This window comes from Lissotriton helveticus, chromosome 3_1, assembly GCF_964261635.1.
Source record: "Lissotriton helveticus chromosome 3_1, aLisHel1.1, whole genome shotgun sequence".
In the NCBI taxonomy this organism is placed as follows: Eukaryota; Metazoa; Chordata; class Amphibia; order Caudata; family Salamandridae; genus Lissotriton; species Lissotriton helveticus.
In genome coordinates this window covers 939,591,051-939,616,708 of record NC_136061.1, presented here as the reverse complement: position 1 = coordinate 939,616,708, position 25,658 = coordinate 939,591,051, and the positions used below count along the sequence as shown (strand labels likewise).

General features: G+C 44.5%; 1 protein-coding gene across 1 annotated transcript in view; it reads left to right on the top strand.

Moving 5' to 3' along the window:
• Positions 1–1,487: 1,487 nt before the first annotated feature.
• LOC144824805 (bestrophin-1-like) overlaps positions 1,488–25,658 on the top strand; it is a 319,634-nt gene continuing 295,463 nt past the window's right edge. The window contains exons 1-2 of the mRNA XM_078683807.1: positions 1,488–1,623; positions 1,878–2,037. Of these exons, the coding sequence (XP_078539933.1) occupies positions 1,886–2,037 (152 nt within the window). The 5' untranslated portion in view covers positions 1,488–1,623; positions 1,878–1,885. The remainder of the gene's footprint in view (positions 1,624–1,877; positions 2,038–25,658) is intronic.

Sequence of the window (25,658 nt, the reverse complement as noted above, 5' to 3'; positions counted from 1 at the left end):
AGTTGCTGATTGGTTAGAGTTGCTCGGAGAGACCAGGTATATTGTTTCTTAGTTATTGAAAGGATATTGGTGGAGGGAGATCCATTGTGTTTAGTTTTTGGTCATTTACAGGTTTTTGGAGACCCCACGTACAGTGTTCCTATGTATTGGCAGGGTATAGGTGGATGGAGGCATGGGTACCATCTTTCTCTCTTATAAATAGGATGCAGGTTTTTGGAGATCCCATGTACGGTGTTTTGGTTTGTTGATAGGATGCACGTGGGCAGAGATCCCCAGTACATTGTTTCTCAGTTGTTGATATGACACAGTTGTTTGGAGATCCCAGGTATATTGTTTATCAGTTATTAAAGGATATATAGGTGGATGGAGAAGCATTGGTTTCAGTTATTGGTCGGATTCAGGTTTTTGGAGACCCCAAGTACAGTGTTCCCAATTCTTTATAGGTACAGGTGGATGGAGATCCTGAGTGCAGTGTTCCCATTTAGTTCTAGGATGCATGCAGACGGAGATCCCGAGGAGAGTGCTTCTCAGTTACTGCTAGGATATAGGAGGAGGGAGCTCTACATTCCAGGGCCTTGACTGATCAGAGGCATCCAATGCATACAACTACTTGAGGCTCTGAAAATGTACCTCTATTGAGTATGATTTAGGTGAGCTCTGAAGTACAGTGGGTTAGACATGTGCACCACATGCTCTCATTTCTAATGAGTTAAACCAGGCACCTGTATTCATTTTGAAATCCTCTTATGGGGAATACTCTAAGGCAGTGAATCTGCAACAACCAGAAAACTAGGCTTTCAAGCTCTGATATCAATGCAGTATTTTCAATGATTTCTTGGAACACTAACGATCATTGTCATTGTTTGAAGAAAATTAAATGGCATTAACCCCTTCGACGCTCATGACGAGCCCAGCTCGTCATGGAGTTTCCATTGGTTTCAATGGAAATTACATGGGAATCAACAAATAGGCTTAGCATCCAAGTGGTTAAACAGAGGAGTGTTCGGGATGTATATGCTCACACCAATACACATATCCCTCAGCCAAGCAATCTTCTATCTCTGTTTCCCTATCTCTCTACTCTCTCTGTCTCAATTTCTCTCCCTCTCTGTTAATAGCTCTCTATCGATCTCTCTCTCTCGCTCTCTCTCTTTCTCTCCTTGCTCCTTACCCACCTCCCTTTTTCTATTATCTTTGGTACACATATTATTAGTCAGACTTTCCTTTAGTGAGGTAAGAAGAGTTTTAGACAGACAGACAAAATGGCTGGAGGAGCAGTACCTAACTTGTTCATAGTTGCTGCAGACCTACTGGCCTTCAGAGGCTCACTTGGCATGCGACTCACCTTCCACCACTCGGTATCCATCATTTCAGGAAATGTAATTAATCCTCTGTTTACCATTTTTGTTTCAGCTCTGATTTTGCAGCCTGCATGGAAACGACTGACGACCTTGGGTTTTTTGGGAACTGTTGGATAGAGTTATTTCCCCATACGAAGAGCCATTGATGGAACAGGAAGTCTGCAGAAAGATGACATCCCTGCCTAAGGACTCTGCTCCAGCGCTGATTGTGTAGAGTGTTTGAAAACGACTAACCCTCTTTGTTTTCTTGGAAGGTGTTAAAGTGAGTTATTTTCCTGATCAAAATCCAGTGAGCAGTGGAATATGATATGTGCAGAAATATGATCTCTCTGTCCAAATACCAGTAGAGGATTCCTGCCCACTTTGAATGCTTCACTTGCTCTTTGTCTTTTTCATGTACTTCTGATAAGTGCCCTCTAACAAGATCCTGGGCTGAGCAATGTTTCTTTGCACAGATTAAGTGGCAGGCTTTGAGATTTTCACCTGTTCTCTCTTTGGGTTCTCTTTTTACTGCAGGTCTTGCCATGACGGTGACATACACTAGCCAGGTTGCAGATGCCCGCCTGGGGACCTTCTCTCGGTTGCTAATCCAGTGGAAAGGCAGTATCTACAAGCTTCTGTATCGCGAGTTTCTCATCTTCATTACCTTGTACTTCATCATCAGTGGCATCTACAGGTATCACAACAAATCTGTTAGCGTTTTCTATGATCCTTGGTGATTCCTGATATATTACACTACCCAAAGGGTTGACATGTTCTGTTTTCTTGCTGTGTTATCTATGAAGTCCTAATGGGGAATGTCATGGCAGGCTTAATAATATAGATACATCTACCCTTGACATTACACTGTTTTGTTTGTAACCTCACACTAGAAATTGAAACCACATACTTATTTAACATTACATACCTTAAACTTAAATACCTTGTCCAGGCTAGTGCTCTAAAGTTAGGTGTGGACGAAGAATTCTGCTCCAATGGCGGAGTTTTCAGAGTTTTGCCCACTTCACGCTCCGTCTAGAGCGCAGCAAAACTTGTCGAAGCGATGCAGAGCAGAGGTTTTTCTCTCACGTTGCTCACCAACTGTAAGTTGGCGAGCACTTGCGAGACAAAAATCACGCAGGAACTCCTCACGGCGAAATTTCTTAATGTGGGTGGTTGCGGTAGGTCGCGACTGCACGCATTGAGAAATCTGCCACTCGTGTTGAGGAAGCTGCCGCTTGAGTAGAATGTCTACTCGAGTAGCAGAAAGCAGCAGCACTCTACGGTGTGATGCAGAGTGCCGTTTGCACTGATTTTACAGTGCAGGATAAACTCCCGCCGGTTAAAATCAGTGGGAGCAGCGCGACTTAAAATACTCTGCCGTTGGCGGAACTCCGATGAGCGTGGTTGAGTTTTTCTGTCACTGTATGGAGTTCCGTGGAGTAAAACTCTGCAAACTACACACAGGCCTAAAAGCTGCCTATCTTAGATGTGCACTCCAAAGTCTACTCAGTGTCTCAGTTTTTAAACTAATGGGAGACCCACTGTTCTATGCAGACATCCTTTTCCATATGTTTGAAAACTGTAGCATGCACTATAGCTCTTAATGCATGCTAACATGGTCCATGTCTGTACATTACAGAGCACTGAGAAGCTGGTTCTCTTAGCATGCTGTTACTAGGCCTAGATTTCGGTTCTCAGAATAATGCAAGTCTTCCTGCTTCATTATGTTCATATAAACAGCGTGTTTGTCTTTGCCACATCGCCACTTTTGCCCATATTGCTTTAGCTAGAAAGAGATGTTTCAACCCATCCTCTCTAGCAAGTTCACGATGTTTACAGCTGCAAAGGCCTTCTGCACATTGAATTTTTACAGTGCCATGCTGGTGAAATTTAAATTTTGCATCATTCTTTTGTGCTTCCTAATATCTCTAAAGCATTGTTTGCAGCTTTGTGTTGCAAACCTAGGTTCGAAGTGCATTAGACCCTTCTTCCTCCATATATTTTTTTTTTTTTAGTATTTCAGGTAGATTTATTCAGGTTGGTTACAGCTTAGTAGTACAGTAGATATAAGCTAGTACAAAGCTCCACCAGGAGCACCCAGCTAGGCGCTCAGCCCTTCTCCAACTGTGAGTTCCCACTCCCAACATTCCATCTTGCATCACTCAGGCAGGGTTCCACTGGCACAGCATAAATTCATATATCCAAAAAATGGGAGGTACCCCTGTGATCTGTAGCAGGGAAGGGGGTGCAGTAATCGAAAAACAACGAGATCCCTGGCTTTACGTGATCACTGTCACCAATAACTGAGAGTTTTCCTAGTGGACCAGATATATTTTCAGGCAAACAGTAATATATGTTTATCAAATCTTGGACTATTTAGGCAAAATATAAACAGTTAGACCCACAAAATTATTTCTACACAGACGAAATTATCAATCAAACAATTTTTTGATCATATAAAATTTTTTTAAATTTTATTGTTCCACTCCCAAAATGGGTTACAATCTAACATTTAAAAAACCATCATGTAATATATGCATCAAAATTAATGTGTAAAACAGTAGTCAAAGTTAAAACAGTAGTCGACGCAGCGTTTCGGTGCTTTTTTTCTTTTGTCACCTTCTTCAGGACGTTTTAAAAAACAATTGACTCCAATAGCTCTGTTTTTTTATGAGCGATTGGTTGCAGAAGAATTACTTTCTGCGTAGTTTCAGCACATATTGATAGAAGCTCAGGCACCTCAGGTTTCCTTGAGCTCTTTCTTATTGCAACACTGTGCTCTTCTGATTACACGGAGGAGCCACCGTAAAGTAACGAGAAGTAATGTGGTTTTTATGGGTTATGAGCCTTTTTTGTTGATAAAGGTTCATTCATTCACAGTGCTTAACTCCTGCACGTTAGGTCTATAGAGGTTTCTTCATATTCTTTTGTGGAAGCCACTCTATGCTTTGAGTCGGATTTCGGCCTCCCTGCTCCTCCGTGTATGCGTCTTCTTGGGATTTCGAAGTCCCAAGAAGACGCATACACGGAGGAGCAGGGAGGCCGAAATCCGACTCAAAGCATAGAGTGGCTTCCACAAAAGAATATGAAGAAACCTCTATAGACCTAACGTGCAGGAGTTAAGCACTGTGAATGAATGAACCTTTATCAACAAAAAAGGCTCATAACCCATAAAAACCACATTACTTCTCGTTACTTTACGGTGGCTCCTCCGTGTAATCAGAAGAGCACAGTGTTGCAATAAGAAAGAGCTCAAGGAAACCTGAGGTGCCTGAGCTTCTATCAATATGTGCTGAAACTACGCAGAAAGTAATTCTTCTGCAACCAATCGCTCATAAAAAAACAGAGCTATTGGAGTCAATTGTTTTTTAAAACGTCCTGAAGAAGGTGACAAAAGAAAAAAAGCACCGAAACGCTGCGTCGACTACTGTTTTAACTTTGACTACTGTTTTACACATTAATTTTGATGCATATATTACATGATGGTTTTTTAAATGTTAGATTGTAACCCATTTTGGGAGTGGAACAATAAAATTTAAAAATTTTTTATATGATCAAAAAATTGTTTGATTGATAATTTCGTCTGTGTAGAAATAATTTTGTGGGTCTAACTGTTTATATTTTGCCTAAATAGTCCAAGATTTGATAAACATATATTACTGTTTGCCTGAAAATATATCTGGTCCACTAGGAAAACTCTCAGTTATTGGTGACAGTGATCACGTAAAGCCAGGGATCTCGTTGTTTTTCGATTACAGCATAAATTCATCACAACCCAGGATACTACATATCCTCCCTTGTTCCAAAAATAAACAAAAAGGAACGTCCATATAAGAAACAATACAATGTTGAAAGGCGAAGAAATGGACGCAGATTAGAGGAACAAGGAAAATGAAAAACCAGAGGAAAAATAGAATACAAGTGAAGATGTGACAAGAACAAGAACGCAAGTGGAGCGGAAAGAAGATAAAGTAGAACACACGAGAAGGTGTGACCAGAACACGAACGCAAGAGCAGAGGAGGAGAGGAAAGAATTATAGAACATATCCTCTATCGTTCCAAAAGAAACAAAAGGAAGAATCCAGGTAGGAACAAAACATTTTAAAAGGAGAAAACACACATAAACACACATCATCCTTTCCAAAGAAGAAAACAAAACGAAAGGACAAAGAATACAAAGAGAAACCATCAATGGCAGCCCTCCGCAAACCCACTGGCCAGGTAAGTAAGCAAAGAGACAACTCACATCAGGAGAAATCAAGACGACAGAGAAGAATAGGAGTGAAAATACTCAAACTTCCCCCTCTAAATTTTAGGAATAGATAACAAGTAGAAAATACAACTGGGCTACAGTGTAAGAACACAGTGATTCCGTGAGGTGTATTTGGGGTATTTCCCAATGTCTTGTGCATTTCTAGTGACCTCCACTCGAGGTGTGTTGCGTGGACGTGTGTCCCGCGCCTTTTAAGTACACTATCTTGATCTCTCCGGAGTGACAGATTTTTGTTTGCTAATTTGGTTTTGTTTCAGGTACTTAAATTCTTATGCAGTGCACTAGTTTCCCATGTCCTCGTGGGGTCTGTTTCCTGGGTCTTGTCCCTTCTGTACTGTGCACAATATTTACCCATGTATACATTATTTTACCCTAGTGGGTGTGTGGTTTTAATTACCATAATACATGGGGCGTTTGTCTACCTCAAATATTTTTGAGGGGAAAAAGGAATAAAACCCTGCTTTGTCTGGGAAGACCAGAGAGAAAGACCACTTTTTGGGAGGGATGCTGTCAAATGGGATACTGAGATGAAGTCTCAGTGTACCCCAACGTACCCCAGGGATACTCACTCAGTCCAACACTAATAAACATTTACATGGCCCGCTCGCACACATCGCCCGACAGGAGGATACTCAAGACCTGGCTGTTCGATCAGTAGTGCCCCCCCACCCCCCAGCGCCTTGAGACCCTCGCGGGTATGTAGTGTGCTTTACAAATGATTGATTGATTGATTGATTGTGTCTTTCAGGCTGAACACCCTCCGCCCGTTAATAGATATGGTGATTCCAATTATAGCCAAAATATGTAACCTAATGTTTCAAACTGGCATCTTTCCTAGTCACTTAAAAAAAACTCTATTAAAACCTCTCTTAAAAAAACCTGGCCTAGATAAAACAGAATTGAAAAATTTTAGGCCCATAGCTAATCTACCACTCCTTGCTAAAATAGTAGAAAAAGCCATGAATATCCAACTTACGGAATTCATCGAGCAAAACCATCTGCTCGATGAAACACAATTCGGATTCCGTAAGTTTCATGGAACGGAAACAGCACTTATTAAGGCTGCGGATGATATCCGATTAATTAGAGACCAAGGTGGTGCAGCACTATTGGTGCTCTTGGATTTGTCGGCCGCCTTCGACACGGTTGACCATAAGATTCTGGTCAACCGTGTCGCAAGGATGGGCGTGCAAGGCCTAGCTAAAAATCTTTTAGCATCTTTTCTGGCGGAGAGAACCCAGGCCGTTACTCTGGGCCAATTCAAGTCCGCAGAGTTAACACTGCCATGTGGGGTACCACAAGGTTCATCCCTCAGTCCGACACTTTTTAATATCTATGTGTCGGACCTCGCAAAAACCATCAAAGCGCACGGGATGAACCTTACCTCATATGCTGATGACACCCAGCTGATTCTGGCAGTTAGACATGATGGGGAAACAGTAGCAGAAAGTTTCAAGACAGGTATGCTGGCCATCGGACAATGGATGTCAGCAAACTGTTTGAAACTAAACTCTGAGAAAACGGAGGTGGTCACTTTTGGCCATCTCAGTCCCAACTGGTCCCCAACATGGTGGCCTTCATCATTTGGAAACGTGCCAAAGCCAGCCACAAAAGTGAGAAATCTGGGCGTCATTTTTGACGACAAATTAAATTTCATGGCCCATGCCAATCAAACGGCGAGCACAGCATTTTTTAAACTACGCTTGATAAGGAAGATTCTCCCGTTCCTTCCAAATAATGTAGGCAAAACATTGGTCAGCTCTCTGGTCCTATCAGCATTGGATTACTGTAATGGACTCTTTTCTAATGCCCAAGTTAGGGTCATTAAGAAGATGCAAACAATCCAAAACGCTGCAGCCAGACTTCTTTCAGGTACTCCCAGATTCATGCCAATAGCTGAGACCTTAAGAAGTTTTCACTGGCTCCCGGTCAGGAACAGAATTAAATTCAAAACATTATGTATTGTCTACAAATCACTACATCATCAAGCCCCCCAATTTTTTATAGACAACCTTGTTCCTTACGCCCCCTCACGAACACTTCGCTCAACAACACAGAATGTCTTGGTGGTACCCCGGACCAAGCTGGTCAACTGGGGAGACAGACGCTTTTTGGTCACTGCCCCAAAGCTGTGGAACACTCTCCCGCAATCCATAAGATCCTGCGAAACCCTCATCTCTTTCAGGAAAAAACTGAAAACTTGGTTATTTAATCTCTAATAACTTAACAGAGCAGCACAGGAGAGCAAACAAATGTACAGCGCCGAGATGCCTGCGGGCAATTGTTTGCGCTTAACAAATGTTAAAAATAAATAAATAAATACAGGTATGCAGGAGGTATTATATGTCTCGGCAACAATCATCAAATTAAAGTTTTTTTATCTCATGCTTTAGTTAATTAAAACCTTTACATGAAAAATAATACAATTTTGGCTGTTACATCTGATTGTCCAATTAAAAAGACCTACAAATGGACAATAATAAAGTACTAAAGCGATTCCTACAATTACATTCTACAGAGTGGTCATCAAATTATTCATGGTCGACTTATATGCAGTTATTAGCAGAAGGACACAACGTATGCAATAATGGGGTGGGATAGTTCGGGACATGGCCTTTTAGCAGTTCAACATTGTTTTTCAATAGTACCGAGTTTGCTTTCTTATCGGTCGGTGGGAGGGGGTCCCACCGACATCCAGGCCTTCGGACTGACTGCTGCATTACGATGAGGAGTTTCGGACAGCAGGGATCTGGGGGACAGACTGCCTCCTCCGACAGACTCAAGGAGCCCGTGGGGGCGGTGGTCATACACTAATCCCTACAATGGAGGCAGTGCCTGTGCAGGCACCGCCATAGGATTAGGATGTCCATTTCCCACAGCCTTTTCATGGCAGTCCCACTGCCATGAAAAGGCTGTCAGAAAGGGACTTTGGTGGCCTCAAACAGGGCTCCGTCCTTCATGGGTCACTGCCAAGGGGGGGCACATTTGTTTTTATTCACAAAGCGATATACGAGTAGTATCTTTACGAGTGTGGAGTCCCCGCAGATAAAAAGATAGGTCTTTTTATGTGCAAACCAGATCATAATGGCCAGCTCTGTAAAGAAGGCCATGTTCCTCTCCTCACCTGTATACAGGCACACTAAAGACACTTTTGAGGTCTGATGTGCTGTGTGCAGGTGCCTTCAGCAGATAAAGGAGGACTTGAATAAGGCATCAGAAATCAGTTCCTGACGGGGTTGATACTGAAATGCCTCTAATCAATACACAACCTCAATTCAGTTTCATCCATTTTAGGTATAAAATATGGAAGCGTCTCTAAGTGTAAGGGGGTTATGATGAACCTTTTGCAAGGGTATCATCTACAGTATTCATTGCTATAATGTAATTTCTATTATGCTGGCGTAGTTTTGAACAATTTTGTGCTATAATTGCTATGTGAAATCATACCATTATGCCACACGACCCTTGAGCAAGGGTACAGAGTGAATGACCAGAATGAGAGCAGTAGATGTTTGACACATTAGTGGTTTCTTTGTGCTTTTTTAGTGCAAAATGTCTTTTTTTTTTAACTTCTGTTAATTGATTTTTGTTAACAGTAATTCAAACACAGTAACACGATAATGAAATCTAAGTACATCTTGGGTCTCTCCACAATACACAAAAACACATTTTAGGGTCCTCATTCAGCTCTCGGTCATTATACATCAAGGGGACAATCAAGGATGGCCATGTAGGGTACTCGGGTACAACATTATTCAACATACAACAATGTCATATTTCACCGTCCCCTCCGTTTTCAGGTTCCCAGTCCTCCACAGGTATGCCGCACTATCAACCCTTCTTTCAGGCCCAGCCACCTGTATTGCCGTGTATGCTTCTACTTAGTGATATCCATAGATTTCCCCCCCACTCCTCCCACCCAGCAATCCTGCGCCTCTTCAATACACCGCCCATGGCATGTCTGCCCTGTCGAGTGCTAGGCTCTAGGGTGTGTAAGCAAATAACATGTCAGTCGAGCCCAAATATCTCTAGGTCGCGATGCCACTGGCAGCAGTTCTTTTTTTCTTTTCAAAAAGGATTACCTGGCCACCAGTTTTGGAACTGCTAATTACTCATGCAGATTTGGAAATACAACACATCACGTCATTGCATTTTACTTTCACAGTTGTATTGATTCAACTTGATTTCAAAAATCCTTTCATTTTTTTTAAAGCATGAAAAGAATACACATTTCATTCATTTACACATTCTTCATGAATAAAGGTTAATAAACACATAAAAAACTGGATAATTCAAAAACTTAAACATGACGACAATCAATTCAAATCTAACGATTAATTCAAACAATTACACCAGTCGGTGATTCAAGCAATGCCTGTAAGCGCTATGACATTAATTATGTTTGAATCACCGACTGGTGTAATTGTTTTAATTAATCGTTAGATTTGAATTGATTGTCGTCATGTTTAAGTTTTTGAATTGTCCAGTTTTTTATGTGTTTATTAACATTTATTCATGAGAAATGTATAAATGAATGAAATGTGTATTCTTTTCATGCTTTAAAAAAAATGAAAGGATGTTTGAAATCAAGTTGAATCAATACAACTGTGAAAGTAAAATGCAATGACGTGATGCGTGGTATTTCCAAATCTGCATGAGTAATTAGCAGTTCCAAAACTGGTGGCCAGGTAATCCTTTTTGAAAAAATATTGCACGTCCTACCGGGCCCCCGAAACGGATGTAACCCCTACAGTTTAAAACTGGCAGCAGTTCAGCATATGTTGCAAGGCGCTCCTGACACATAATCAAGTCCTTTATCCAATTCATAAATTTCGGTGCCCTTCCCCTACCCCATCGGCAGGCCACCCTTCTTTTAGCCATCAGTAATGCCAATGCTACAAACTTGCGATGCTCCGCCCTTAGTGGTTTGACGAATCCCAACATGCGCCGTCAGCGGGTTAAAGGCTACCTTCGTATTAATCATCAATTCTATGGCGTGAAATACTTGATCCCAATATAGTCTCACCTCTGGGCACTCCCACGCCAAGTGCAGGAAGTATGCACCTTCTGTGCCACATCTATCGCATCTATCAGAGTCTCTCAGTTTATATTTACACATCTTGGCTGGCGTGTAATACAGTCTGTGTAGAAATGTATAATGTATGATATGAAGCCTGATACTGGAAGAGGCCCGCTCTGTCTTTAGACAGCAGAACTCCTACTGATCATCAGTTAGGGCGAATCCTAGCTCTTCTCCCCACTTAACTTGTGACGGCGCAGTAGGCACATCTCTTTGAGTGTGGACTGTTCTGTATATTAATGATACAAAGCGTCTAGCCGTGTCCGCCTGCAGCACCATTTGTAATGGCAGCGTTTGTGGCTCTGCCGGGTAGTCTGGTGTAATTGCTCTAACCCCCTGCCTGAGTCTAATGAACAAGAAAACATCAAGCGTTGTCTGTTGTATGCCATGAAATACATGGTCAGCAGTGCGGAACTGTCCCTTATGGTACAGGTCTCCCAGGTGTGGCTCCGAGTCCGCTTTTTGAAATTATGAAATACAGTCTCCTGAAGCAAGGGCATGTTCGGATGGTAAGTGAGCGGCAACAGTGGCGAGTACAGTAGTGGGACGTCCAGCATTCGGCCTATTCGCTGCCATGCCACTACTGTGGAAGTGAGGACCGATGATTGCCTGTCTCTAACCCCCACTCGTTCAAATAAGACGATAAACATCCTTTACAACGCAACTTTTACCACGCAGTGCTATTACAACGCAGGTTTTACAACAAAAACCATTACAACGCATTGCGCTGGGGGGCGCTCTAGGATAGGGAACAGATTTAATTTACTATCCAACACCTTCCCTAGTGTCCACCGGGACTGGAGTTGGAATAGTAAATTAAACTATTCACTATCCAGCACCCCAAAGCGCTATGCGTTGTAATGGTATGCGTAGTAAAACCTGCGTTGTAACAGCATGCGTGGTAAAAAAATGCGTTGTAACGTCATACATCCAAATAAGACACCATCTAATGGAATGGGGTGTGCGAGCCAATGTTCTGCCGCAACCTGAGGCATATAACGTGGTTGTTCCACCCAAAACCATGCATAGTGTGCTTGTGTGCTCGTGTAATACAGTTCAAAATCCGGTATACCAAACCCTCCCTGCACATATGGTCGAATTAGTACATTCTATTGTAATCGCGGTTGTTTGCCTCCCCAAACTAAACGTATCAATTCCCACTTCAGCGTCTTAAAGAAACAGGCCCCCAGGTGATATGGAATATTTAAAAAAAGGTAGAGAAGCAGTGGGCGTATCACCATTTTTATTAAGGATGCTCGTCCTGCTAGTGAGAGGGGTAGGGCTATCCAGCACGTGACACAATCCGCTATACGCGTAATGGCTGTTCCATAGTTTAGTCTCATAAATTCTTCTCTATCTCTGGTAATCTTTATCCCTAGGTACTTCAGTTCATCCTCACGCCACTCTAGGGGATAATCCAGCTGGAAGCGCGAAGTTGCGGTTGTCAGTGGGAAAATACAGGATTTCTCCCAGTTAATCTGGATTCCTGACAACTTCCTGAAAACTATAAATTCTCTTAGGATTGGGTTCAGATTGTACTGCGGGTCTCGGATGCAAAGGGTAATATCATCTGCATGAAGGAATATAAGTATTTGGCGCAGATTACATCGCAGTGCCTTATCATTCTGGTGCTGTCGCAGTTTAGCCGCCAATGGTTCCACTGCTATACCAAAAAGCAACGGGGAAAGTGGGCACCCCTGTCGAATCCCCCTAGTAATGCTAAATGGCTGTGACGTATGCCCATTAATCAGCACCTTTGCAACCGGTGAACAGTACAATAGTTTAATCCATGATAAAAACAGTGGTAGGAAGCACATGCGTACCATTACTCCAAAAATATAGTCCCACTCAATGGAGTCGAACGCCTTGGTAGCGTCCAAAAAAACGGGCAGCCAAAGGGAGGTCCGGTGATACGTTATTTAAAATAGAGAAAGGCGTTCGCAGGTTATGGGAGGTGGACCTCCCAGGTACAAATCCCGACTGGTCGGGGAGAATTAAATTCTCCATCAGTAGGCTCAGCCTTGTCGCTATCATCTTGGCCAGTATTTTGGCATCGCAGTTAAGCAAGGAGAGCGGTCTGTAGGAGTCACACTGTGTAGGCGACTTCCCTGGCTTCAGCAGTGAGAGTATAAGTGCTTCTCTCATGGAGCTAGGGAGGTGTCCCACGTCCAATGAGTCCTCATAGACTTCTCGAAGAATGGGGGCCATCAGGTCAATATAGGTCTTAAAAAATTCGATCGGAATGCCGTCTGTGCAAGTGGCCTTCCCAGATGGCATGGTCATCATGGCTTCTCTTACCTCATCTATCTCAAACGGAGCACTCAGAAAGGTTCTCTGCACATCGCTCAGCCAGCCCAATGCAACATCGCCCAAGAATGCCTCTAAGTTCAGGTCATCCTTTCTGTTCGCAGTGTATAGCCCTTTGTAATGTTTCAAAAAAGCATTAAGTTTGTTGGCCATATCCCGGCAAGTCTCCCCCACCCAGTCTTCGACCTCCAAAATATAATTATTACAGCGAGGTTGTCTTATCCTGTGTGCCAGCGTCTTTCTCGGCCTTTCTCCTTCTCCGTAGCTCCTAGCCACCCAGTATTTACCCCTGAAACGCGTTTCCCGCTGCGCTTCAGACATGTATTCTGTGAGTTTATCACTGAACCTGGCATTAGCCGCCCCGTTTTTTCCCTTGGTGACCTCCACCTCCAAAGCTTTAAGGTCCGTCTCTTATCAACGCAATGTGCTGAGTATATCTCTAAGCACCACAGACCCTTTTGACATACAGTATCCACGGACAGTGACCTTAAATGCCTCCCATACAATCTCCACACTATTCACTGAGTCCTTATTACGCGCAAAAAAATCTTGAATCTCTACTCGCAATTCTTCTTGAAAGACCATGTCTAATAAAATAGGGGCATGTAACCTCCAGTGACTGCGCGGTATCTCAAGGTCTGCTGAAGAGAGCGCAAGGAGCACTGGGGCGTGATCCGAGTATGTTCTAGCCAAGTGCTGCACTTTAGTTAGAGCCGGAGCCAACCCTCGGGATACGAAAAAATAGTCTAGTCGTGCCCATGACGTCGCCTGTGCCGTATAATGTGTACCTTCTTGTGTGTTCGTATGTGCATGTCTCCAGGTGTCAATTAGTCCATAGGCGGTGATTGTGTCCAGTACAACCACTCCTGCCCTGCTGTAATGGTGGGGTGATGGGTGTGCTCTATCTAGCCGAGGATTATATGTGACATTAAAGTCGCCACCCCAAATGATATGAGTAGAGTCCAGTTCAAAAATCTTGGCCCAGAGAGAGGTAAAGTAGTCTGGGTCATCAGTGTTAGGCCCATAACAACAACCGATAACAATCCCAGTCTCCCCCAGGCCAGACAGTAACGCCCCTGTGTGTCCCACTTGGCTCCCGATAACTGAAAAGGTACCTGTTTCTTTATCAAGATCACAGCCCCCCTAGAATATGTGGAGTAAGAGGAAAAGATCCTATGCTCCGCCCATTTACTGGCAAAGCCATTTGGCCTTAGAGGCGTAAAGTGAGTCTCTTGAATCATCGCTATATGCACATTATGCCTATCTAGATACGACAAAATATTCCGTCTTTTCCTGGGATCCCCCAAGCCCATGACATTCCATGTTATAATATTCATAGCCCCTGGAATTACCTTAGCCATGTTTCTTGAGAACCTAATCTTTTATCAAGTAATGATCTTGCGAAGTTACCCAAATCTGTAACAGTAGCACAAAAACCTGAAGTAACGCATTTATGATGCTTTCCAATTTCTTCCACCGCCTACCACGGACATCTCTGGTGGTCAGCCTCCCAATACAAATTTACCATAATAGATTCATCCCAACTCTCTCCCTTCCCACCCTCCCCCCACTGAAGCAACCCCACCTTGCCAGAATTAGTCACCCTCCCATCCTCCCTATACCCCAACTGAAAGAAAAATACCACAATCCTCGCACATGTCGTGTTGTGGTACACCAATGGGTGATATCCTCTGGGGGCCATGTCTAGGCGGCAGCACAGGAACCCCTTCCCTCCCAGCCCATCCCCGACTATGCCTCTTGGGCATCACAGTGGGGGGGGGCCCGGTGTGCTATGTATCTAGCCCAAATGTCACATTTAGTATACAGCAACCATATCTTTTGTCTGAGAGTCTACAATTATGTAGCAATACCAGCACTGGCACACCAGCCACATTTAAGCGCGTCTTATGTTCCTTTGTTATTGCTCTTCTTCCATCTCCTCATCTGCGGCCTGCTGGGAAGCACTCGGTTTCCATCGGCTCGATTTGCGCGTTTCATGTGACGTAGGAAATCCTCGACCTGCTGCGGGTTAGTAAAGAATCGCTGCTCCCTCTGGTGTGTAACCCTGAGGCGCGCCGGGTACAACAGCGCATAGTCAATTTGCGCAGACCTCAGTTTTCTTTTGACATCTATAAATTTACGCCTTTCCTCTTGTACAATAGGTGTAAAATCTGGGTAGATGGAAAGTGTGTTACCATCATAGGAGAGGGATTGCTTACTCCTTGCTGCACGAAGGGCCACATCCTGATCTTTGAAGTTCAAAAGTCTTGCAATAATGGGACGCGAAGTGTTGCCTGGAGCCGGACGCGGCCCAGGGGTTCTGTGCACCCTTTCCACAGCAAACTGACTAGAGAAAGATTTGGCTCCTATAGTTGCCATTAGTAGCCTCTCGATGTATTCCTCCATCCTCCCTGTGTTGGTGGATTCGGGAACACCGAGGACGCGTATATTATTCCGTCTGCTGTGAACTTCCAAGTCCTCATTCTTGGCTGCAATTATTTTCAGAACCTTGTCCATGCGATTTATTTGCGTCGTATTCCTGGTGGTAGCATCCTCTGTGTCGAATATGCGTCTCTTGGTTTCTTTAATGCGGTCCTCGTGCCCGTCCAGTTTATGTGTGATGGCATCCATTCTTGAGGACATTCGGTCTACTTTATCCACTATTGTGGCAAATCCCTGTCTCACCTCCTGCAGTATGCTCTGCACATCCGAGGCTGATGATGCTGCCTCATTTGGGTTCTTTTCCCTTCTCTCAAGTTCCTGACCATCGTGCATGCCAGGCGTCCCTCTCTTCGCTGCTTCGAAATTTAATTTCGGGTGCCTCGTGTCCGGTTTGCCCATGGCGGCACTCCCGTGGGAGGGTGGGGGCTGAGACGTACGTCTCTTCCCAGCACTATCTTCTGTTACTACCCTGTAGCTTCACCAGACCACTCTACGAGACTCAGGGGCAATTCGCCAGAGGTGTACTCCTCTTCGCCAGGTCAGTTGTTTTCTCGAACTGTGCTCAGCCAACCACGTCACTGTCCCACCACTATCTCCTGACGCACTATCGCAGCTGCTACAGCGCTTCCCTCCAGTCTCAGGATCAAAGTGCTTAGGACATCCGCAGTCCCGCGTGCCCAGTCCTCCCTTCGCACCAGGGCACAGTGATTTATGTCCAAAGGCAAACCCCCCAAGCACTCTCAAATCACTTTACAGTTGCAACGTTACTCTGCCTTGCAGCCTAACAGCCTCGTCGTCCTCCGCAAGTGTTTGCGTTGGCTCCCAGTGTATTCCAAACAAACTTCCAGTCCACAGTTTCTCCACAATGTGGGTGCTGAAAGCTGAAATATATTGCCCCCCGGTGGCACTCAATCCTTTTCAGCGCTCCACATAGTCGCGGTACCTACGCCTGTTCACATCCGCGTTGAGCCTTACAAGATGGCGGTCGCTGCCCCCTCTTCACAAAATGGTGCCTATGAATATTTCTCAATGGACTGCCAGTTGGCTTCCAGCGCGGCGCACCGCATCCACAGTCCTGAATTCCCCCCTACAGGCCTTCCGCAGCGCTCTTTCTGATGAAGCGCACCGCCCGTTGTGTCCTATAGTAGCAGCAGCGCTATGCTCACTGGCGTATTATCGGGGACCCGGCACTCCTTACCCATGCATATGGAGCCTGAGCGCTGTCATCTGTCCCGCTATGAGCCGCGTGGCAGTCCGACAGGATCCACAGTCTACACCTCGGCTCCGCTTTTCACGGCCTGTGTCCCTGCGACGCGGCGCTCGGTGCGCTTCTCACTGCCGCCTCCGATCGCAGCGCCGCCAGCGCTCCAGCAATGCCGCCTCTGTTCACCTCTCAGCTAGGGCTACAATTTCACCTCGTCCGCAGCCTCAGGTCTCTCACATCGATGCCAGAGGCCTCGCAGCATTGGAATCTTCACTCACCGCCCACCAGTGCCCAGGGAGGACGTTACGTTCCAGACTCTGGTGTAGCAGCCGCGGCCCAGCTGCCACGCTCACAGCCCCGGTCTGTCCCAGCCTTTTCCGCCGTCACACAGCCCCACTCAGCCTCCGCCGCACTCCCAGTCAGATCATCAGCTAAGCAGTCAAGGCACAGCAGTACTCCGATCAGCCTGATTTTCACTCCAGGGCAAGAGGCTTTCTACACCTCTCAGATGGCGAGTTTACAGGTATGCATTTAGTAATTTGGCAGGATAATTGTAGGATAAAGTACACCGGGCTGCAGGAGCCTCACACTTGTGCGGCCATCTTGCGTGTGCGCCCCCTAGTGCCCCACTGCAAAATGTATCATTGATCTAAAATGGACACACAAACGCATTTTGCACTAAAATATTGTGCTTAAGGCAGGTTTTGCATTTTACATAATTTTTGCAAACTTTCACTCAATTGTACAAAAACAATTTATACAAGTTATGCACACCCTTAAATATAATGTGGATTTTCAGTGGGCTTGTAGGTATGCCCCAAAGGGATTTGAGTCTTGGGTGAAATGCCATCAGTTATGGTGTTGAAGGAGCGTTACTCTGGCTTCTTGGGATCACAAAAGTGCTGGAAATCTTGGTTTTGTGAATGTGAATCTTTGAATATTATGGCACTGGAAAGTATCCTCGTATTTTAATCTGTTTTGTCAGAAACGGGTCAACCAAAGAGATTGAATAGATATATTAACATCCTTATTAAGCAAGTTTTCAGTTCCTGCCAATCAGGAAATCAATGAAATTGTGTTGACCCAAAAATATAGGAGTGCCTTTGTTCCCTACATTAAAATAAGCTGGGGGTCCACTAATGCATTCAGATAAGAATGGTTGGAGGATACTATAACAGACCCACAGAAGAAAACTCTAGTTCATGCTTGGGTGGAGTCTGAAAAGTGTTTAAGCCCCAATTTAGGGCCCAATTATGATGAGGCTTGGAAAGCCTCCGACCAGAGGTTGGAAGCTTTCCGAGTCTCAATGCGATTTCAATTTCAACCGCTGCATTATGAAGCAGGCGGTCAAAACTGAAACCAGCTGGTCAATCTGGTGGTATCGCAATGGGCTCAAGGAGTCCGTCGGCCAGTTGGAGACCAGCACGTAATCCCAATGAACGACGTTTCCACCGTTGGGATTACGATGTCGGTTTCTGACAGGCTTTCCATGTCGGTTTTCCGACATGGAAAGCTTGTTGGAAACCGACACTGGGGGCCCCCTTCACCATGCGACCTCCGGTTGGGGGCTAATGCCCCCCAATTAGTCCGGTGCATGGATTCACACAAACCCCCATCTCAGTATGGGAGCTTGTGCTACGGACGGTTGCACAAGCTCCCCATAGGGAAATGAGAGTTTGTCATTAGTTATGCAGAACTGCTGACCAATGGTCGGGCGGTTCGCATACTGATACGGTGTCGGGTGAACGCAAGTGCATCCGACATCGTAGTAAGGCCTTTAGTAGTATGAGAGTAAAAAGTTGCACCAAAAACCCATATCCCCCTACACCAGCAATGGACGCAATGGAGGCAATCTCCCTGAGGGAAGGCAAGATGGAAATGTATACACTGTTACTGACAGTTACTAGCATCGATAACCTGACCGAATACTCACCAAGGATACAAGCAGGTGCATAGCTGAGTTCATGAGAGAGTTAGAAGATGGTCTTTTAAAGTAATTAGACAAACAATTTTGGCTGAGTAAGCGGTTTTGTAATAATTGTATTTTGCAACAGAGGTCCCAACCACTCAAATGTATCATCAATAGTAAATTACTCTAACATTTTCACATATGTTGCTGATTTGTTTGTAAGTCCCTAAAGAGGTTTTGGGAATATAAATGCAATATTTGATAATCATAATGGCACGACTTCACCATTAACCACTAGAATGAAGTTGTGTCATCGATGTTGTTTTTGTAAAATTACAGTGTTTTATGTCACCAATTGGGTAATTATTAGCTCGAGAGCATTCACAGCCGAATTAGCCACGTCCGCCAGCACCCAAGACACTCGCCAAAACTCTTTGATGGATAGGTACATCCAATAGTTTGGGAGTAAGACGCAAACAACTGTGGAGTCTCTGAGATGTATATTTCTTTCTCCTGCACCAGGCAGAAGTAGGTGTAAGAGAATGCTTGGTGGCTGGCACTACCTCACCAGGGAAGCATTAGCAGTGTTTGAAAAGCCACACATAGACTTAGTTGCCACAAACATAGTAAGTCCTGGCTTAGTCAGAGACACCAACGCACATACACAGGACAACAGAAATAAAAATAGTTATTGGAATGACAACTTGAGCGGAGACTGGAAAGGAAATGGGGTCTGTAGGTGTTGGTCTAGTCATGTTACAATCACTGCAGCCCATAAAAGTGCTGCTGTTTCTTTCCTCACAAACCACCTTTAAGCTCGATGAATGGCAGGGGGAAAATCTCTTGATTGGACAGGGACACTAAGACCTGTAGTGCGGCCATTAGGGTAGGGAGGGTCTACTAGTTGATTAAAAAAGACATGAGGTGGATTTAAGATTATCAGCCTTAGTATTCGGTGCACCAATGTTTAATTGCACCAGCTGCAGGCTTCTGAGCAGAGCTTCAGGCTCCGACACACTTTCGTTTACAAATCAAGCACTGTAGACCTGATGCCCTTAGTGTGGTATTCTCACAAACCTTTTGCCTTCACTCCTCCTGTTTCACTGAATTTGTTTTTGTTGACATTAGGACTCTGTGCACTTTGCTTTTGCTCTCTCCTTCAAACATGGTAAAATTAGCTTTCCCCTTATTGTCACATTTAATTTACTTGTAAGTCCCTAGTAAATGGCGCAGCATGTACACCAGGGCCAGTAAATTAAATGCTCCTATTGGGCCAGCAGTACTCATTGTGCCACCCACTATTTATTTTTATTGGAATGTTATTGTAAGCATATAAATATGTGCAACATTACAGAAGACAGTACTGCCATGAAAATCAGTATATATACAACACTCTTGATGACGATTAACCTATTTGCGGTAGTAGCTGATGGTCTACGTGATGTAAAGCAATGTCACATGTCAATGAAAGCTGTAAAATAGGTCCCAAACAACAAAAATAGTTGTAACGTGACATCTGAAAGTTGGGGTGGGGGTGTGCAATCTTAACAGAAATGGAAAGACATTCCATGGGGCAGCGGGGGAAGTCAGAATAGTAGCAGGAGACCAGATAGTACACAGTCTAATATGGGGGATCACATAGGCAGCATATATGTCTAGCATTGCACTGGCAGCAAGCTTCTGAGCAGAGCTTCGGGCTCTAGATCGGCGTCTAGGTCGGGGAGCGTAAACATCAGACGCTCCTCGACCCTGCACACGTTGCAAAAGGACCTCAAGACCTGGCTCTTCGACTGATCTGGAGCTGCCCCCTCCCTAGCGCCTTGAGACCCTTACGGGTGTGTAGCGCGCTTTATAAACTCCTGATTGATTGATTGATGAGTCTCTGGTAGGTCGCCGATTAGGGCAGGAGATATTCCGGAGGGGCACTCTTCAGAGGGATGCCCCCCACCGGCTGTCCCAGAGGGAGCTGTTGTATAGCAGTCGCTATTTCAAGGGGGGGGGGGGGTATCTTCCCTGAAGAGGTCTTGAAAGGACACAAGCAATACACCCCAACCCTGCACAAGAGGATACTCACTCAGACCCCTCTACTCCTCCCACAGCAGTGCAAAGTGTCCGCTCTAGCCCCAACTACGACTGAGTGCTGTCAGGCAACTACTTGAGACGACACAGGTGACTTCTTATGCTTGGTCACTAAGGGCTTAGCTAATATTAATGCAAGGTCTAAGAAGAAGGCGTTGAGCCTCGGTGTCTGAGAGCAGCAAAAGAGACCGAATGCGCAGACCTCCCAGTTGTGGAGAGCAGTGTTGCATGTGAGGCAGCCAAGATTTGAGGTGACCGCTTGCCAGTAAGATGAAAGTGAGGAACAGGTCCAGAGCATGTGGAGCATATCGTCATTATACAATTGACAGCGTGGGCAGCAGGCCCATGCATCTGGAAAATATTCATTCAGTTTAGCTGGTAAGATAGAACCTATGGAGGTGGAAAAATTTAATGAGTTTGAACCAAGCATTTCTAGACACCTTAGAAGGGTAAGTCCACTCCTTCTCCGAGAGAGCCTTGCCAATCTCTGCCTTCCTCTTAGCCTTCAGGCCAGAAACGGGAATTCAGATGTGTTCACCATGGTCTTTAAAGAATCCGGTGCACACCTCCATGGAATAATTAGAAATAAAGTATCACAGAATTGTAACTATGTCAATAAAGACAAATATTTAATAATGCTTTAAATAGAAAAATGCAAATAATTAATGGCCACAGACTGACAAGATATTATCAGAGCAACAAGAGCTTGAGACAAATGCAGGCAGAAGATCATAATTGGATTAATCAGAAGGTGCAGCACTGTAGTTATCATAATCAGGAATAAAGTACACATGGGAGTGCATTGTTCTTCTTGAAAAGGGATTGGTTAATGGAAAAATGATTGAGTTAATGGGCATACACTTATTCAAGTCAGTTCGTACATTGGCAGCATGGAGATGAACCTACTATAAATGCATAAAACAGCCGGCAAGACCCAAAGAGAGATTGGGTAGTTGTGAAGCTCCCCACTCCCAGGGTCTCAGGCTGTAAGTGTGGCAGGATGAGGGGGTGGCATTCTTGCTGTGTCAGTGAGCCTTCCAAAGCAAGAACTCTTATGTTAACAGGTCTTCTGTCCCACTGCTCTGTGGTACACCTGTAATTCAATGCATGGAGCCAACCAGAAAGTCCTTAGTATTTAAAAAAAATATATATATTGATATTTTCAAACAGGTTAACAATAAACCGGCAATGCAGTCAATTACATACAGTTTTCTGCTTAGTTGTTACATACAGCTTATGAAATAAGGTACTTACAACGCTGATCCCTTTACGCCTCGGTATTCCAAGATAACTTTAAACCCAACAAACATAACCTATATGGTACATCCAGTTAACCTTTGGTATTCACTATATACGTACATCCCATTGTGTCTGTCATTATTATAATAAGGGTTCCCCTGTAGTTGCCTCTGCCTCACCTATACATTGAACATTGAACGGTGTCCAACCACCCCTTATATGACCTTCAGACGTTACTCAGTATGGCTGCTAGTCAGGTGATTCGTAGCATCTTCCGCTGCCTCCTGTGTACGTGTTCGTGCCCACTCCAAGAAAGGCTCCCATATATCGCTCGGCCTTGATGCCGATGGCATCATCTCCCAGAATGTGGTTAGTTACATTTGGCTAAATGTCACATCCCGAAGCGATTCTTTTGTGGAGAGAGCCCCACTCCTTCCCCAAAGCATAGCTACCCTCCATTTAGCAAACAAAAGGAGCATGGCATGTAATTTACATATCCCGGGTGGAGTATGTTTGACATACCCCAATATTCCCAATAAGGGATCTGGAGCGTTGGGAGTGGCAATTATTTTGTGTATGGTAAGAAACACTGTATTCAGGCCTCGAGATTACCCACTATCACCAGTTCCGATTTTCTATTTCAGCTGCACTTTTAATTTTAAACAATCTTCTAATCGACACTATTTACTAGATATTAAGTCACACCTACAACTTGGCTAGTGATTTAAGATTCACAAAGATTGCATGGGGCCTCAGTGTGTGATTTTTTAAAGTTGTGCTTCACTTGAGTTCCTACCTGCTTGATATATTCTAGCTTGTATGTGACGCTCTTTTTTACATTAGTGACTATGTGACCATGTGCTTCCATTTTGTTTTAAAACCCAGATTGATTCCAGCACCGGGGGACGTTGACCGCTCTTGGTGCGACAGAATTGGTAAACACTTAGGCTAATACACCTGATAACCAGTAACTAGTGTAGTTCATAAAACCTTGATTTTTATCTTTTTGGTCATGAAGAATTGCCGCTTGATCCCACTCCTTGGGACTATCAGGCAAGAAACATGTTGACCGCATAAGTGCAACTACCCACCACATCATAGTGGTTAGTTGCCATCACTTTTTTAATCAGGGTAGGAGGCAGGATTATTAAAGTAGAGGCCCTGATCACCTTTCCCTGTTTTAACGAACTACTACCAGCTCACAGACTACACTTTCACCCCTTAGGGCCCCACACATGCACTCACCAAACAGCAAGGATAAAAAGATCTCCGCCAAAGAGCCCCCATTGAGGGTGCCCGTCGGGAATTGCACCGCCGTCCCAACGAGGAGCACGCCCAGTGATGAAGCATGACACCTAGCGGGCTGGGTGTGTGAGGGCATTATATCCGAAAGGAGGAATTCCCCTTCCTCCCTTTTTGGACTACTGGACTTCAGTCAGTTTCTCACACTAGTCACTTTTTTACTCTTATCCTTTTGAGGAACTGCATACAATTTTTTTTGTTGCTTTCAGTACTTGGGCACGTATGCTGGACCTTTGTTCAAATAGCCCTCCCCTGTCTCTCCCTTTGTTTACACAAAAAACACTGTAGCCCAGTATACAGTTACACTGGGACAGGACCAAGACATATGCAGGAATGTGGCTGGGGCTGATTTACATCTCCAACAAGAGTCGTCCTCCCTAATACCCATTCGGTGTAATTGGGAAGGTGTTCTGTAATATCGATGAATGAATTTAAAATGAATCATACAAAGTTTATAATTTGGGGACAGGGCGGTAAGCTGATTACAACAAAATGCCCACTGTTCTTCAGTTATCGCAGTGTGCAATTCTGTGTTCCATTCTTGAAATACTCGTGGCGTCAGTAGGGGGGCGGACTTTTGCAAGGTATTGTAGTTCCTCGTAATCAATAAGTCCTTGGTACTTGACACCAGTGTTGGTGATGAGCAGGACTTGATAAGGACCTCGCCACTTGGGCTGAAGCTATGGTTTTCGCTGATGAAGCTTCACATGAATCCAGTCAAGAGGCTGCAGATTGTGGCATGCTGGTGGGCAATGCAGCCTGTGTCTGGGAATGGAAGTCATTGCAACAGGGAATCAGTTGCTTGCCCTATTCTAAAGTGACATCATCAGACGTAACAAATCAAGGAAAGGTGGAGACATAGGATGACTAATCAGCGAGAATTATAGGTCTGCCCATGATAATTTGATGAGGGCTTAGCTTGGTCTTTTGGCAAGGAATGGCTCTCATCCACATTAGAGCTAACATTACATTATCTAATCACTTAAGTAAAGTCATTTTGCATATTTTAGGTATTTGAATTTTCATAATTCCCTTAAACCGTTCTACCTTTCCTAAAGACTCAGGTTGCTCGGCACACTGAAAATGATGTTGAAACCCTACTGCTTTGCGCAGTTTCGGAACTACAGATGACACAAAATGAGCTGCATTAGCACTTCCGAACTCAAGCAGGATTCCAAAACTGGGGACAATGTTTCAGATCATTCTTTTGGCATCAGCCCATGTACAGGGATGGGTTTCTACACATCCAGAGAACATACAAACCAAAACATGGACAGAATCACAGTTGAATAAAATCTATCTGAACATACACTTAAGGACGCCCGTGGGTAGGAAGTGCAGCTTGGGTGGTCATTGCACCTTTTGTAACATTGACCAATGACACACCACTACAGAGTGGGGGGAAGGATGTAAAAAGTGGACGCTTAAAGCAAGGAATTAACTGGCATGCTGTACCATGATTCAAATGGGACCGTCTTCATAACAGTATCCTAGGAGCAACCATTCTGCCATTCTTTTCAGCCCACAATATATCCAAATATCAAAGAAACTCATATCCTGTCCACACCATCTTTTAATTATCTGGAGTTTGCTCCTTTATGGCAGCAAGAGAACTTCAGCAGTTTGAGATAATGATATGGTCACATTGGAATTGGAATATAGGGCTGAATTTCTAGCAGCATTATTATTAAAAGCATTTTTCTTAGTTACTTAATCTTTGGTGGATTGGTGAGGTACAGCTTAGCAACTGTTACCCCCCTTGGGAGTTACAACATCAAGCCGTCCAAACCAGAATGTCCAAACATCGTCAACATGCTAGGGTGCGCCAATATCTTAATGCGTTTGGGCTGCTTTTGAATTCCCACCATGCCAGAACCCGCCTCCGCCTCCCAACAGCCACCCAAAGCCTAGCTATATTCAGTGTGCCTCAGCAGGTTCTTGAGGAGCCCTCAAGGAGTCAGAGTCCGAGTCCGGCTCTGGCAGTGTCAATAGCACCACTAAAGCTTCCCACGCTTGTGCAGTTTCCTTCGCCTTTTCATTATTCGCTCTTCGGGCCTGTTGGAGCCTGACCATACTCTCACTAGCCGCCCAGCTCATGAATTCCATTTTCCAGCGCACTATACTAGGGCCCTGTGTGGACTTTCACTTTCTCGTTAGTTTCCTTTTGGCCAACAGCAAACCCAGATCAATGAATTTACTTGTTACCTTGGTTCGCGCTGTGTGAGGATACCAGTGCAGTATCTGCCTATCTGTCACCCCACATAGGACCTCAACCTCCTCCTCCCAGTATGTACCGAGCTGCGGGCAGCCCCACATTATATGCTGGAAGTCTGCAGCATTCAAACGACATCTAGGGTAACATGCGGAATCCACATTAATATATTTATTTATATGTCCTGGGCTTAGGTACACCCTATGTATGATGTAGAAATGTATAAGTTGGAATCTAGCATTCTGCGTGCCCTTTCCACCAATTTAGA